Source organism: Lycium barbarum, chromosome 5 (assembly GCF_019175385.1).
Source record: "Lycium barbarum isolate Lr01 chromosome 5, ASM1917538v2, whole genome shotgun sequence".
NCBI classification, from domain to species: Eukaryota; Viridiplantae; Streptophyta; class Magnoliopsida; order Solanales; family Solanaceae; genus Lycium; species Lycium barbarum.
In genome coordinates this window covers 134282209-134298261 of record NC_083341.1, presented here as the reverse complement: position 1 = coordinate 134298261, position 16053 = coordinate 134282209, and the positions used below count along the sequence as shown (strand labels likewise).

At 33.6% G+C, this 16053-nt stretch overlaps 1 protein-coding gene across 3 annotated transcripts; it reads left to right on the top strand.

Moving 5' to 3' along the window:
• The first annotated feature begins 1194 nt into the window (after positions 1-1194).
• LOC132641683 (amino-acid permease BAT1 homolog) lies at positions 1195-15611 on the top strand. Of its 3 annotated transcripts, XM_060358747.1 has the most exons (9): positions 1195-1393; positions 4483-4743; positions 10244-10504; positions 12476-12494; positions 12609-12828; positions 13109-13290; positions 13871-14160; positions 14418-14547; positions 15102-15611. In XM_060358747.1, the coding sequence occupies exons 1-9, from the start codon at positions 1269-1271 to the stop codon at positions 15462-15464; spliced, it is 1851 nt and encodes a 616-aa protein (XP_060214730.1). In that variant the 5' UTR covers positions 1195-1268; the 3' UTR covers positions 15465-15611. The 3 variants fall into 3 exon arrangements, with proteins under 3 accessions (XP_060214730.1, XP_060214732.1, XP_060214733.1); XM_060358749.1 differs by lacking the exon at positions 10244-10504 and having other exon boundaries at positions 1199-1393; XM_060358750.1 differs by lacking the exons at positions 1195-1393; positions 4483-4743 and adding an exon at positions 9401-9740.
• The last annotated feature ends 442 nt before the right edge of the window (positions 15612-16053 follow it).

Here is a 16053-nt window from a genome sequence, read left to right as displayed (position 1 = left end):
GGGTCGAAATATTAAAATTGTGCTAAGTATCTAAAGGCTATTTGGCCTAAGTAACCTGTTTTACCATTATAAATCCGACTAGAAATGTTGTGCTTATACATAAGATTACCTCTTTTTCTGAAAACTTCGCAAGGACTACTTTAGGATGACGGACAAACAGTAAGTAAACTACAACTCTAATCTTAAATTGGTTATGATTAACTTAAATTTCCGTAGGATAATTGAGAATAAAGCAAATCGAGGTTGTAAAAGTAACAGGGGTTATAATAAAATATATAGTTATATACAACCAATAATTTTTGCCTAATAAATGATGAAGAATAAGATGTTTCCCGTCCCTTTTATTTTGCTATCTTTTGGTAACAAATGCCCTCTCGTACAAAAAAGAACATGTTATTGCTCTTCTTCGAATGAACATGAACAGCCAAAATCATAATAGGACTATTTTTATGGAACACAATAATTTCTCAAAAAACCACACTTAGAAAATAAAAAAAATTGCAAGCATTGAAATAAATAAAGTTGACTACCTGGTTATCCGTGTCACTCATCAAAAAAGACATGTGCACAGCACAGATATTTAGACTAGATCAACCAATAATAAACTCGCTTTACAGCAAATCATTTGTTTTGGTTGGGTCCTAGACTGTTTGGTGGGACTCTCAATCAACCTCATGTGATATTGTTACAAATATGTATATCTTCCTCACAAACGTCATAAGAATTATTTTAAAGAAAAGTAGAAGAAAATAAACGAATGGAAGGTGAGGGAGACGAATATAATTAGAAAATAAATTATACCACACCAAGGGACACGATGGGATCAGAAGCGAATTCAAGATTTAAACTCTATAGGTTCAATCTTCGAGATCTTAGTATTGAACTGATTATAATTTAAAAATCATGCGTTCAGATCTACTATTTGTTGCAAATTTAGTGAATTTTTACACATAAATTTATGTTCGGCGTTAAAACGACAGGATGAATGAAATCTTCCCATCCTTAATCAAAAGTCTCGGGCTCGAGATGTGGTAAAGAGAAAGTCTAGGTAGGAAGCACATCCACCTTTAATAGACCCTACTTAGCTTGAATCTAAATTAGTTGGACCAATAAATTTTGAATATTCATATATTGTCATAGAAAGATACGTAGTTGATAAGTTATATACCTTGAGAGGTACCTATCACCTATATATATGAACATTAATATCAGCAAAACAAAGTGTTGAGCTGGGTGATTAGTTCAAGAAACTAAATAAAGCAAAGAATATGAGAAATATGGAAGCAGAAGCCTCAGTATCAACTGGTTCTTATCATCCACTTAATGATCATGATGATGATTCTCGTACTCTCAGAGGATTGGGTTACAAGCAAGAACTCTATCGTGGTCTCTCGTGAGTTCATTATTTTTTCGATATTCATCTTTTTCTTTTCATGGTTTTTCGTTCTTTTACATTTTTATTGGAGGCGTATTCATAATTTAGAGTCGATGATTTAACAAAGTAGGAGTAATGTCCGCGTACATTCTATCCTACCCAAATCTCACTTGTGAGATACACTAGGATATTATAATTGTTGTTGTTGATGATCTAAGAAGTGGTCTTATTATGTCAAGTCCCACATTGGTTGGGGCTTGAATCATTTTCTCTTTATATGATTTTGGACAGGTTTTTTCCGCTTGAGTTAGTTTTGAGGTTGAATTAAATTAGTACTATTTATTTTCTTATCATAGTGTCAGAACCAGCATATTCAGATTTACCAGATCTTAAAAACTAGATTGAGTTTGTGTGTTTCTCTTTTTTTCCTTTGGAGAAAGAAAATCGAAGCAAGAAAAGAAGGAAAAGAAAAAAGGAGCTGACAATGAAAGGACAGGTAGATATTTAGTTGTTCAAACAGAAAGAAGTTCCTCTTTGCCATGACTTTTGGGACTTCGGGTAAGTGGGGACAAATCTAATTTTTAGGGCTAAGATGAAAATATAAACCATTAAATAGAGCGCAAAATGTAATCTAATCTTTCTTTAATTTCTTCTTTCTTTTTTGGTTTATTTAGCAATGAGTCGTCTCGCATGCACCTCAACTAACCCTACAAAACACTTGTTACCCCACTATATATACAGTCAAAGCCTCTCTATAGAAACATCGTTGGTCCGAATTTTTTTGACTGCTATAGCTAATGGTTGTTATATACCTATAACAACATTAAGACTTAAATAATATTTCACCGTTAGAGGCAAAATAGAAGTATAAAATCTAATTTTTCAGTTTTAATTGTCAAATCCTAAGCTTGATCACAATTTGTATAAAATATCTTATAATTATGAAAGTATATTTTCATATAACATCCTTTGTCATAAATAGTATATTAAAATATCAAAATATTTGGTCAAAATCTCTACCTATTATTGACAATAGGCTTAATACCTAGATGGACCCTTAAACTTGGCATGTTTTGTAAGATAGGCATATAAACTTATAAGGTGACCAGATAGACACTTAAACTTACTCAAAGTGTATTTTTCAAGTTTTTCAGTTGTTTTGAAAACAAAAACTATATTTTTCAAACACTCACAATTTTCATGGCCAAACAAGCCCTAAATATATCACAAAATATTTTTTTTTAAATGCAAAAATAAGGCAAACGCATATACATGAGACTATAAATGTGCACTTAAACCAATAAATACTCGCTAATCGCAATTTTGCAGCTTTCAATTAACTCGATTTTTTTTTACACTTGAATAATTAAAAAACAATAACTTTAACCAATAAAAATCCTTAAAAAAAGAAATTTCAAATTAAGAAATTTCTTTTTTTTTTAAGGATTTTCTTCTCGGCTTTACAGTTTTCTTAATTTGAAATTTCTTTTACACTTGAAATACTGAACTTAGAAATTTCTTAATTTGAAATTTCTTTTTTTAAGGATTTTTATTGGTTAAAGTTATTGTTTTTTAATTATTCAAGTGTAAAAAAAAAATCCGAGTTAATTGAAAGCTGCAAAATTGCGATTAGCGAGTATTTATTGGTTTAAGTGCACATTTATAGTCTCATGTATATGTGTTTGCCTTATTTTTGCATTTTAAAAAAAATGTTTTGTGATATATTTAGGGCTTGTTTGGCCATGAAAATTGTGAGTGTTTGAAAAATATAGTTTTTGTTTTCAAAACAACTGAAAAACTTGAAAAATACACTTTGAGTAAGTTTAAGTGTCTATCTGGTCACCTTATAAGTTTATATGCCTATCTTACAAAACATGTCAAGTTTAAGGGTCCATCTAGGTATTATAGAAATTTTACTTTTATAAAGATAATTAATCATTATATTATCAAAAAAAGAAGATAGCTGTTATAGAGGGATTAACTGTACAAAGAACATACTGTTATAAAATGTTTGTTACTGTTATAGGTAAAAAAATATTATAGACGTAAAATATAACATAAAAAATTAGTTCCGGAAAAACTTAACTGTCGTAGAGAAGTGTTGACGTGTTGTTATATGATGATGCATTACAGAAAGGTTTGACTATATAAGGTAATTCGGTCCACCAATTAAATCTTAAGTAGATATAGATGAATTCCCGTAGTGCTGCCTTTTGTTTGAATTCCAATCTTGGTTCACAATGTTGTTCCGCTAACTCTTCAATCGCTAGGTGATTCTTCTATATAATTTTGGTTTATTTGGTATTGAGCGAATCCTCCTGCTCAGCTTGAGTGTACACCTCGATTAATTGGTTACAAAATACCTTTTACCTTCTATCAAGATAAAGACGGGATAATAGCCTGTTTGACCAAGTTTACTTTTAAAAAAGTGAGATGTTTGACCAAGCTTTTGGAAGAAAATAAGAAGCAATTTTTCATAAGCTAAAAAAAAATAGCTTTTGCCTAAAAGCACTTTTTTGAAAAGCAATTTTGAGAAAAATACACTTAGAAGCACTTTTTAAAAGCTTGGCCAAACATTAATTGCTTCTCAAAAGTGCTTTTGAAATTAATTGGTCAAACACAAACTGCAAAAAGAAAACACTTCTCAAAATAACTTGATTTTAGAAGCTTGCTCAAACAGGCTATAACCTGCCAATTAAATCTTAGATAACTAATCTCGCCTTTGGTCCATAGTATTTTAACTCAAAACTCGTCAATCACTAGGTAATTCTTCTTTATCTTTTGCATGGAATTTAACTGATAGTCCAACTTTATAAATGTAAATGTTTTAGCGTCTGGATGCGCATGTATGGTTCAAGTCGAAAATAGAATATACTTTTGCGCTCCCTCCTCCGCCCTCAAGAAAAGAAGAGAAGTAATATTAATCTAAATAGCCCTCCACTGCTCCACCCAATCGCTTAAACTAATACATGTATAATATGTGTGTGACCGTATATAATCAGAGTGTAATCTATATATACCGGCTTGGAAAAATTCGATCGACTATTTGTGTAAAGATCCCAAGAAAAAGAAACTCACACTCTTTTTGTTTTGTGCTGTTTGGACAGGTTCATTGCCAACTTCTCACTTACATTCTCCATTGTGTCAGTTCTAACTGGCATATCTACATTGTATAATCAGGCCTTAACTTTTGGTGGGCCTGTAACCATTGTTTGTGGATGGCCTGTAGTTGGTTTAATGACAATTATTGTGGGCCTTGCTATGGCTGAAATATGTTCAGCTTATCCAACTTCAGCTGGGCTTTACTATTGGAGTGCTAAATTGGCTGGAAACAAATTTGGCCCATTTGCTGCTTGGATTACTGGCTGGTATGTTCCCTTCCCTTTCTTCTCCTCTCTAGTTGTTCCATTTTTTTTTGTTAATTCCTTTATGCTTATTCACATTTTGTATTTTCTTATACTTTATTTAGTATGATGATGATATGAAATGTGTTTCAATGAAGAAGTGAGAATTTATATAGCCGATCCCAATTTATTTGAGACTGATGCATAGTAGTAGTAGTTGTTCTTTAATTTTAGGTGTGAAATCCACAAATAACCATTTTCAGATCCTGTAACTGAAAAATAGTTATTGTCACGAAGCTTATATGTTTCAGAGGTGAATTCCAGGATATTGGGCTAGTGGGTTTCGAAGTAGTAATACTTGAGCTGAGAGTCTACCGGAAACAACCTCTCTACCCTTACAAGGTAGGGGTAAGGTTGTGTACACACCACACTCCTCAAACAACACTTGTGAGATTACACTGGATATGTTGTTGAGCTTTCAAGTAGTAATAGCATGCGCTAGCTAGCCACTTTTCGGCCTTGTAATTGAAAATTAGTCACTATCATGAGTTTCAAATTCATCTTATAATTTCACCTTTGAAATTTGAAATATCATAATAATGGCCAATTTTTTAATTATAAGAACTGAAAAGTGGTTGTTTTGTGAATTTTATAAGTTTTCGGATACCATATGATAAAAAAGAAAAGAAAACGAAAGAAGCTGTTTTAAGGGTTCTGCAAAAATTCCAACTTATTGGGGGCAATTCACAGAATTGCCCTTCTTTTGGGGTGGTCTTTAAATTTTGTCCTTCGGCTAAAATGCATGGGTTCCAGGTTCGAACCCCCACACAGTCAAAATTTAAAAAAAAATTCGCAAGGCAGAGTTTAAATTTCGCTATGCCCCCACCGGCATACACTTGTGAAGGAATTACCAAAGTTATGCCGGATCCGACATACTTATGCCTTATGGGCAGACTTGGCATAAGTATGCCTGGTCCGACATAACTTTGGTAATTCCTTCACAAGTTTATGCCGGGTCCGGCATAAAAGTTTGCCCATTAAAAGTATGCCCCCACCGGCATAAACTTGTTAAGGAATTACCAAAGTTATGCCGGACCCGACATACTTATGCCAAGTCTTCTCATAAGGCATGAGTATGCCGGGTCCGGCATAAATTTGGTAATTCCTTAACAAGAGTATGCCGGGTCCGGCATACACGCGACCCAAACCTTGCCTTGCAATTTTTCTTTTAATTTATGCTTGAGCGGGGGTTCGAACTCAGAACCTCATGATTTCTACGTGAACGCTCAGAATTGCAATGCGAAGGACAAAAATTAAAAACCAGCAATATGAGGGACATAATTTAAAGACCATAAATATGAGGGGTAAGATTTAAAGACCACCCCAAAAAAAGGGCAATCCGCGCAAAAAAAATGACTTATTGGACCATATTCGCAAGAATAGTGTGGTGGGCTTCACTCTGTGTCTAGGAATTGTTGTATTATAGGTTCACACTTATCAACTCAAATCTAAGAGCCTGTTTGGATGGACTTAAAATAAGCAGTTTATAAGCTGGAAACCGTTTATAAGCCAAAAAAGAAATAAGTTGGGGTAGACTAACTTTTTTGGCTTATAAGCTGTTTTCAGCTTATAAGCTGCTTTAGACAAGTTAAGCCAAATGGGTCCAATTATTTTTTTGGGCTTATTTTATGCACAAAATGACTTTAAGCTGGCCAGCCAAACACTCAAAAAAGCTGAAAACAACTTATAAGCCAATCCAAACGGGCTCTAAATTATCTACTATATTGGACAAACGTAAGATTACTTAATTTTTTTAATTAAATAGTTTTCTTTTTGACGTGTGAAGTGTGATCACATATTTAAATTGGTTGCTGTCTCATCTTAAAGATAGGTCAGAAAGGACAGTTACTAACAATATCATAAAGCACATATAATTCCCATTAACAATGTAGAAACGACAATAAATAACATTCACATAAATCATAATATATGATGATAATGACCTTTTAAAGTAAACAATTAAAGCCATTGCTGTTTGCTAAATACTTGGTATGTAACGATTGGTTACTCATCTTTTTGTGGTACAAAAACTACAAAAAGACCAAACGGAATAGATTAGTTTAGACGAGTTTGGATGGTGGACATATTTTCTTTGGCTTTTAGATTACCCCGTCAAAATCACACGTGCAAGTTTTCTTTGTAAGTGGCTCATTCGTAATTTCCGAGGCGTTAGTTTGTGACTTAACATAGGAGAAGGGGAGAAATTACACACTTTCGTGTTCGCATTGTCTATGTGGGTATATGTTGATCCATCTACATTTAATTATGGGTCTGAAGTTTGAGTCACTTGAAGAAAGTCTTGATAGAAAATGTTTTCTACTTTACTGGACCTTATACAATATGAATTGAATCGAGCTTCAATACGAATATCGGACATCCAAGAGAAACCAAAAACAACATCACTATCATGTCATAAAAGTGCACTTAGTTATGGTTCATTCATTTAAAATATCTACCACAGATGGTACCACCAGTACTATTATTTATTCAGTAATGAATAAATAACTTTGTCAGTCCTCGTTATTCTAGCTCCAAGTTTATGGACAATATTCATTTAGGGCATTTCCTACCTAACGAATTAAATTACTTTGACTAAGGACTTCGGCAACTTTTATTATTAATTTTATTTTTACTTTTATTTGGGAGAAGGGAGTGGAAAGATACCCATGTAAGGAAACTGTGAAAAGAAATTAAAAAAAGACTTGAAAAGAATTTTAACCTTATATACTATTTTTTAGCTTGTATGTACTTAATTTGAGTAAAAAATAATTAGTTTTAGTAAAACACGCATAACCAATCTTAAGTTCTCCCCTACCTAAATAATGACTAATACTTCATCTGTTTCAGTTATGTAATATAATTAGGGTACATTATAATTTGTACTTTAGTCTAAATTAAACTTTTCTGAGTAACTTTGTGGGACTAATCAATTATAGAAAAAATTGTACTTCAGGTATAACTAACAAAACCAAAAACTACTTCAAAAGTCTTCATGTTAAGAAGGGTATAAAAAACGTGGCCTAATGTATATCAGATCCCAATTTTAGGCCTATCCAAAAGTAGAATGACATGAAGTATTGACTTTATTTTTGTTAGTACATGAAATATTGACATTATGGAGGCTATTATTAGGAGTACAAAAGTCAGATGATTGAATTTTCTTCAACTAAAAAAAGCAACATCTATATTGTGAGAATTGTTACTAAGATAAAGAGCATACTTAATGATTTAACCCCACTAATTGATTTGGCAATTTAAAGTTTTAAACATTGTGGAATTTCACTGTTTCTTTGAGGAAAAAAGAAAAGAAAATAATATATTTTTGTAATTAGTGATATAGTAAGAGTTGGAATATTTTTGTAGAAGAAGATAACTGTCGCACATAATTGAAAAAAGTCATTTCTTCCCTTTTAATGTTAAATACATGTTTTTCATCATTTAAGAAATTCAAACACTGAAAAACAGTATCGAAATTGTTTAAATCTCGTTTCTTTAGTTTGATTTCATAATTTTGACGTACTCAAAAGCTTTAATAATAAAATAAAACTCCTTTATGAAAAAAAGAAAAGAAAAAGGAGTTACGTAAGTAATTGTGTAGGAATCTTTGGAATTCCATTGTATTGGACCTGACAATTTTGCACGTGCCGTTGATAAAAAATAACAGTAGTGCATACAGTCACTCTTGACTTTTCCCACATGCCAACAACCCTGAATATTGGTAACTTGTGCATTATTTCAAATGAAATTAATAAAATATATCTATTGATGGAAATCCAACAAGTTAAAATCATTGAGCTGTTATTTCTAATCTTTATTTGTACTTGAGAGTCTTTTGATTTACTTGTTTGTAGTATCAAGTATGTATTTATTATTTTTTCTGTTTTTTTTTATGTGTCTAACATTTTTCTTTTAGTTCGGACAAGAAAGAATGATACATTTTTATATTTAAAATAAATTTTACTTAAACACTGTAAATTTTTTATTGCCCCAATAAAGTAATGATATATTTAAGATCGTAAGTTTCAGTAGTTTTATAACCACACAAATGTTATGATATATTTAAAATACAGAGGAAATAATCTCCCGGAGAAAAGTTACTCTATAAAGATATCATATATTTTATTTATGTATCTCCTATGTTATTTTGTACGAATCACTTATGAAAATCATTATATAACTAAAATATCATTGATAATAGGTTACAAAACAAAATCTTTTAAATTTTGCACTGCTCATTCCCGTTACGAGAATGAAATGATGCCCCAGTTTGACTTGAGAGCAAGATTTCTTACAACTCACACCAATAGCTGCAATGAGCGATCGAAAATTGACTCAAAAGACAGGCCCAACTGATTCTCTACCACGTAACCCCCTATCTACTTGTGTTCGCAGCTCGATCGAAGGTCAAGATTGTGATCCGAAAAAAAAAGAAAAGTCCTCCGTATTAAGTGATACGTGATTTACTCAACTAGGCAGTAAAATAATATACAAAAATTGAAACTGGAGAAAATTATTTATTTATGCTTTATTCTTTGAAGTTTTTCCCATCTTACAATTATGAGTTCACACAAATCCAATAAAAATAGGATACACCACGAGTCTCCGTTGTCAACATGGTGTCCAAATATAACGCAAGGTGCTGAAGTCTTTTCCTATTTTTATCACACTTTCCAATTGCCTTCTTTGACCATACTCTGCTCTTTTCAGTTCACACAAAAAAACCCAATAAAATACAAATAAACAACCAATCATTTGCAAACTTCTCATTTCCCATGTGAGTGTAAAACCCAACCAATTTTACAGAATTCCTAAACTGAAGAACAAAAAGGAATTCAAAGAAGGCAAAGTTGCAGAGAAAGAAAAAAAAAAAAATCAAGAATGGGTTTTGAAGAACAAATTGATACAGGCCATGCAAGACTACATGAGCTAGGATATAAACAAGAACTCAAACGAGACCTTTCGTAAATACCCCACTTCCTTATTTCTTCCAAAAAATTACTACATCTGTCCCAATTTACGAGATACAGTTTGCATTTCCATCAAACAAGAAATTTTTGATACGATTTATCGTATATTCTTTAAATATTTTAAACTATTAATTATTGTAACTTAAGTGCTTTTTATTACTGTTGCCCTTTTCATCTTTACTAGTGGAGAGTCTATCGAAACATCCTGTCTACGTAAGGTCAACGTATATTCTATCATGTTCAAACCCCACTTGGTGAAATTATATTGATTATGTTGTTGTTATTGTGACTTAATATTATTTTTTTATATAGTTTCTAAATATGTAAAAAAAAAATTTTATATGTCCGAATTCACGGTCAAAATAAAAAAGTTTGACTCTCTGAGTCCGAACTGTATAACGTAAATTGGGATAGAGGAATTAAAAGATTTTTTTTTTTTTTTTTTTTTTTAATTTCCTTAATGGGTTTTTTGGGTTCTTGGGATTTTGTTGTTGCAGGGTGATATCAAATTTTGCGTTTTCGTTTTCTATTATATCAGTGCTTACTGGTGTTAACACATTAATGGGTACTGGTTTGAATTATGGCGGCCCTGTTTCTTATGTTTATGGGTGGTTAATTGCTGGTGCATTCACATTGTTTGTTGGAATGTCAATGGCTGAGATTTGTTCATCTTATCCTACTTCTGGAGGTCTTTATTATTGGAGTGCTAAGCTTGCTGGTCCAAATTGGGCACCTTTTGCTTCTTGGATCACTGGCTGGTAATCTTTTTTTTGCTTTTCTTGTTTTGGTCTTTGCACTGTGTCTGTTGAGTTAGTTTGTACTTTTTGAAGTTTATATGTATCAGAACAGTCAGAACCGGATTTAGGGTAGAAAGTTAGTTGGTAGTTGTGCGTTGCCTAGCTTCTAATTTCATACCAGTAGTACTAGTATTACTCTCGTAGTTCCTCATCCTTCAATTTCTGTTACGTTCTGTTGTTTCTCGTATTTCGATTAGCTGACTACTTTGTCGTAGTTACCGTGTTTTTTTCTTTTTTCTTTTTTTTTTCCAGTATACTCTGTCATGCTTTCTTTATTTTTTTTGCCATGGACTCTTCACTTCCATATTTCTTTTTCGTACTGCTTTATTATGCTTTTCCCTTAGCTGAGGGTCTATGGAAAACAACCTCTGTACCTCCCAAGGTAGGGGTAAGGTTGGCGTACACTCTAACCTCCCTAGACTCCACTTGTGGAATTACATTGGGTACGTTGTTGTTGTTGAGTTCTGGATTGTAAGAAAGATAGATTATTGGGTTTTGAATAAATTATTTATACGTATTAAGTGGATATTTAAACACAAATATAGGATCTAGATCAAAGCTACTGGATTCTGCCAAACTCGTGGACCGAACATTCATATCATCTGTTTGTGAAAGAGAATGACTTTCAGAGAAGTCATTTCTCCAGTTCTATAAATGCAACGACTCCCTGAAGTAGCGAATCTCAATTTGTAGTATGACGAGACTTTGTTGAATTGGGAAGGGAATTGCTTTTAATCCCCTAAACGTATATTAGTAATATCTCTTTAAGGACAATGATCTTTCACAGCAAAGCGTTTGTTCATCAGTTCCGCTTTTCTATTTTTCTAAAAGTTTCATGCCATTTTCTCCCTTTCTCTGTTCAGTTCTTGAATTTTCTAAGTTCTCGTTGCATTCAGCTTGTTCATATCTTGACATCGTCTAGTTTATAGAGGAGAGTTTATCTGGCGTTAGCACAACGTGGAGGAGAGCAAGTTGCAAGTTTTTGTAGCAGTTCAGGCTGTGAAGTTCTTAACTTGTTTGTCTCCTTACAGTTTAGCAGCGCATAATTTAACTGCCCTACAAGTATTCTTAGTGTTAATCAATCACGAGCCCATTATCTAAACGAGTTTCGAACTGTGCACCACTAGCTCTCGGGGTTCTCAGTTATCAAAGCAAAAAAAATTCCAGCATGGGACTGGCATTCCACTCTGGACAAGCTTTTTGTGTTGATTGAAGGTCAAGCTTTTTGCTTTAGCGTGATTTTTTAATCTTACAAGTATGTGAACTTGTATTTACCTCCACATGACTGGTCCTAGTGCGGATAAAGGAGGACCATTGTGGTAGGTTGACGATCAACGTTAAGGTAGTCAAATTATAATATAACCTCATAGTAATGAACCCTCCATGTATTGGAATGAAATGGGTGCAAATGGAGTTGTTGACCCCCAGCTAGTTTGGGTTCAAGGCATATTTGATTGATTAGTTGATTGCTGATTTGATTAGCCTTCTTTGCATTTTTGGAGACAATTACCCAATCCATAGTTATGCTTGATTTCAGCAAAACGCTGTTGTTCTGCAATCCGTACTGTGAGAGATGCACAATCAAAGGATTTGTTGGCTAGAGTGACAAAAGAGAAAGTAAAACAGCAGGAAACACACACAAAAGAAAAATGAAATATTGAAACTTCTGGGATGCTGACCTCTTTTTAATTCTTTATTGGTACCTTTTGTCATCTACCGACTTTCAACGTTAAACTTAACGGAATATGAGATTATTCATATTATGCTTTACTCTGTTTCTCTGAATCATCAGCATATATAGTACACTCTTCTGTTAGCTTAGTCATAACTACTCATAAGTTATTTATTGACAAAAATGATGGCTTCTATATTCATATTGCTTCCTTCTCAGTAAAATTTCTTTGTAAAATTTCTTTCATTTTTAAATTGCAGGTTCAACATTGTTGGTCAGGTATCGTGAAGAATTACTCATATATAACCATTCACAATTATTAGTGTCTAACTGGTGTTTAGCTGCTTCACCAAATAAAACAACTCTAATAAAAAACGGAAAATCTGATTGCAGTGGGCTGTCACAGCAAGTGTAGATTTTTCATTGGCACAGTTAGTTCAGGTAATAATTCTCCTTAGCACTGGTGGATTAAATGGAGGTGGATATCAGGCCTCCAAATATGTGGTTATCGCCCTTCACGGTGGAATTCTGCTTTTACATGCTATATTAAACAGTCTTCCGATCTCATGGTTGTCCCTCATTGGACAACTAGCTGCTGCATGGAATGTTGTAGGTACATTGAAATACACCTTTTTCTTGGAAAAAAAAATATTTTGTGACTCACACAGTTGACATTAGTTGTGTGAGACTTCTTTTTATCTCACAAAAAAGGTGGATATAAATTTGTGGACCCTAAAGTGTAAGATTTGGGTCCACTTGTTCGTGAGACAAAAAGTAACCTCACATAACTCTTGTCAGTTGTGTGAGACACATAATAAAATTTTCCCTTTTCTCTGTTCAACCTCATAATAATGGAATTGTGCGTTTGCTCATCTCTGAGTTAATGATTACAGGTGTCTTTCTTCTTATGATTTTGATCCCAATTGTCGCAACAAAAAGAGCCAGCGCTGAATTTGTGTTTACTAATTTCAATACTGAGAATGGAGACGGAATCAACAATAACCTATATATATTCGTCTTGGGACTTCTTATGAGTCAGTATACGTTGACAGGTTATGACGCTTCTGCCCATATGGTGAGTTCTGCTTACTTTTACGCTGGCTGATTTACGCAAATGTCCTATTTTTAGGCTACCATTTAGATTTTCTTCCTATTTTTAGAAGTTGTGCAATATAGCCCTTGGGAATTTACCCTTCTGGACAACATTAGACTTGGTCTAATATTAGACTGTCATCTAATGTTTGCAATAGCTTCCAAAATTTTACACTGTGGTCTAACGTTTTCTCATAAGAACTCCAGTTTGCTCAAAAGGGATCTTTAGACCGTGGTCTAAAAGGTCCATAAGTTGTAGGAGAAATAAAAAGGGGCTCATTTACTAAACAACTGTCCTAGAAAGGGACAATTGGTGAAAATTTCTGCTCTTACTTTGCAAGCCTAATAGTTTTCCCATATCTTTTTAGAGTATGTTGTCTGGAGAACATGGTGTGAGCTTATTTTGCAGTTAACTCTTTTTACTGAGGCCCTCCAAATTGAAAATAATGTGATGAATTTGTAATTTCCTCCTCTTTAGACCTAATGAAACTTAGGAACTTCTTGTTCAAAGTGATTGCAGGTAAATTTTTATTTTGTTCTTATCCACTGACTTTGTTCTGCAGACAGAAGAAACGAAAAATGCAGATACGAATGGGCCAAAAGGAATTGTAAGTGCAATTGGCATATCAGTTCTTGCTGGCTGGGCTTACATACTTGGTATAACCTTCGCAGTTACAGATATTCCGCATCTGTTGAATAAAAACAATGATTCTGGCGGCTATGCTATTGCTCAAATCTTTTATGATGTATTCAAGAGTAGATACGGAAGTGGTGTTGGTGGAATTATTTGCTTAGGTGTAATTGCTGTTGCCGTATTCTTTTGTGGCATGAGCTCACTAACTAGCAACTCCAGGTAAATATGCTTGATCAGAGATTCTCCTTGCACTACTAAAAAAGCAGGATTAGACGGACATATCTGTAGCTAAACAACAAAATCTGTCGCTAATCCTATTTAGCGACGGATTATCAAAAAATTCTGTTAGTTGTGAGCAATTTAATGACAGATTAGCGACAAAGTTCATAGCTAATTCCATTTTTTTTGTTTTGTTTTTGGTAGTTGTGTAACTTAAGATTCTTTGGAAGAGCCACTGATGAAAATATCTTTTGCAGGATGGCTTATGCATTCTCCAGAGACGGAGCGATGCCATACTCGTCGTTCTGGCATAAAGTAAACAAGCAAGAGGTTCCGCTAAATGCAGTCTGGACGTCGTCCTTTATAGCATTTTGCATGGCATTGACGGTACAATATTTTCATATTTTCTCATCATAAAAACACCACACCAAACCTACCCGTCCACCTGCAACACCATCCAAACAGAAAAACAAGTAAAATAAGAACAAACGATTCAGAGAAAATGACAAAAATGGTCCCTTGTGTTTGAGTATAGGTTCAAAATAGTCCCTTAATATGCACTTAAATTTTGGCCCTTTCAGTTTGCCAAAAGTGAACACTTTTAGTTTCCGTCAACTATTTATTGAACTGTCTGTTAGATTTGACTACAACTATGGAAAAAAAAGGACAAAAAAATTGGTTATATATATATATATATATATAAGTGTTTAACTTTTAGCAAACTTAAAGGACCAAAACTGTTAGGTGCATAATTAAGAGACTATTTTGAACCTATCCTCAAACATAAGGGACCATATTTGTCATTTTCTCATTCGATTCATATCAGAATTAATGCTACTGATTACTTAATATGCTTTCTTGATTCAGTAAGTTAGTTTGTTTCCCGCCCTTCCTGTTACTAATAAACTTTTTTTTCTTTTTTCTGTCTATTTGAATTTTAGTCTCTCGGAAGCTTGGTGGCATTTCAAGCCATGACATCAATAGCAACAATCGGGCTCTATATTGCGTATGCCCTTCCAATCCTGTTTCGGGTGACTCTAGCTCGGAAATCTTTCATTCCAGGTCCTTTTAACTTGGGAAGCTATGGGATTGTTGTAGGTTGGGTTGCAATATTTTGGGTTGCACTCATCTCAGTACTCTTCTCTTTGCCTGTTGCCTACCCTATCACAGATCAAACTCTCAACTATACTCCCGTTGCGGTAGGTGGCCTTCTCATTCTTGTTGTTTCTTCGTGGATATTCAGTGCTAGGCATTGGTTTAAAGGTCCTATTACCAATATAGGTAACTCTAGTGAGGAAGCATAAATACTAGAATTCTTTGTAACTAGACAATATTGATGTGTATTATCACCTCTAGCAGAGACAGATTCAAGATTTGAACATTATAAATTTGAGATCGGGGTTCTACGACAACTCATTTTATTTATACTTAGTGAATTTTTTAAAAACATATACAGATTCTGAGCCAAAGCTATTGGGTTCGGATGAACCCATACCTCACGTATTATGTCCACCCCTACTCTCTATATTTTTCTTTTTCCCTACGATACTTTGTATTGTTTGAACTAAATTCCTCCAATGAAGATTAAGGATGAAACCATTTAGTGAAAGCAGACATTTGTTTTTTTTTCATTGAAGGCTTTACATATTTTTTTCCTTGGGCCGAAATATTTTGGGCTTACCCAAATTCAGCTGGCCTCTGCTATTGAAGGGTCAATTGTCCGGTAGAAATAGCGTTGGTTGGTCACTTTTCGGCCTTATTTTTGAAAAAAGTCATTATCATGAAGTTTCAGGCTCCATAGGTGAAACTCCATATGACTGCAAAAAATTTCGATTACATGAGCTAAAAAGTGATTATTTGTGAATTTTACATTGTCTGCGAGTAACTTTGGCC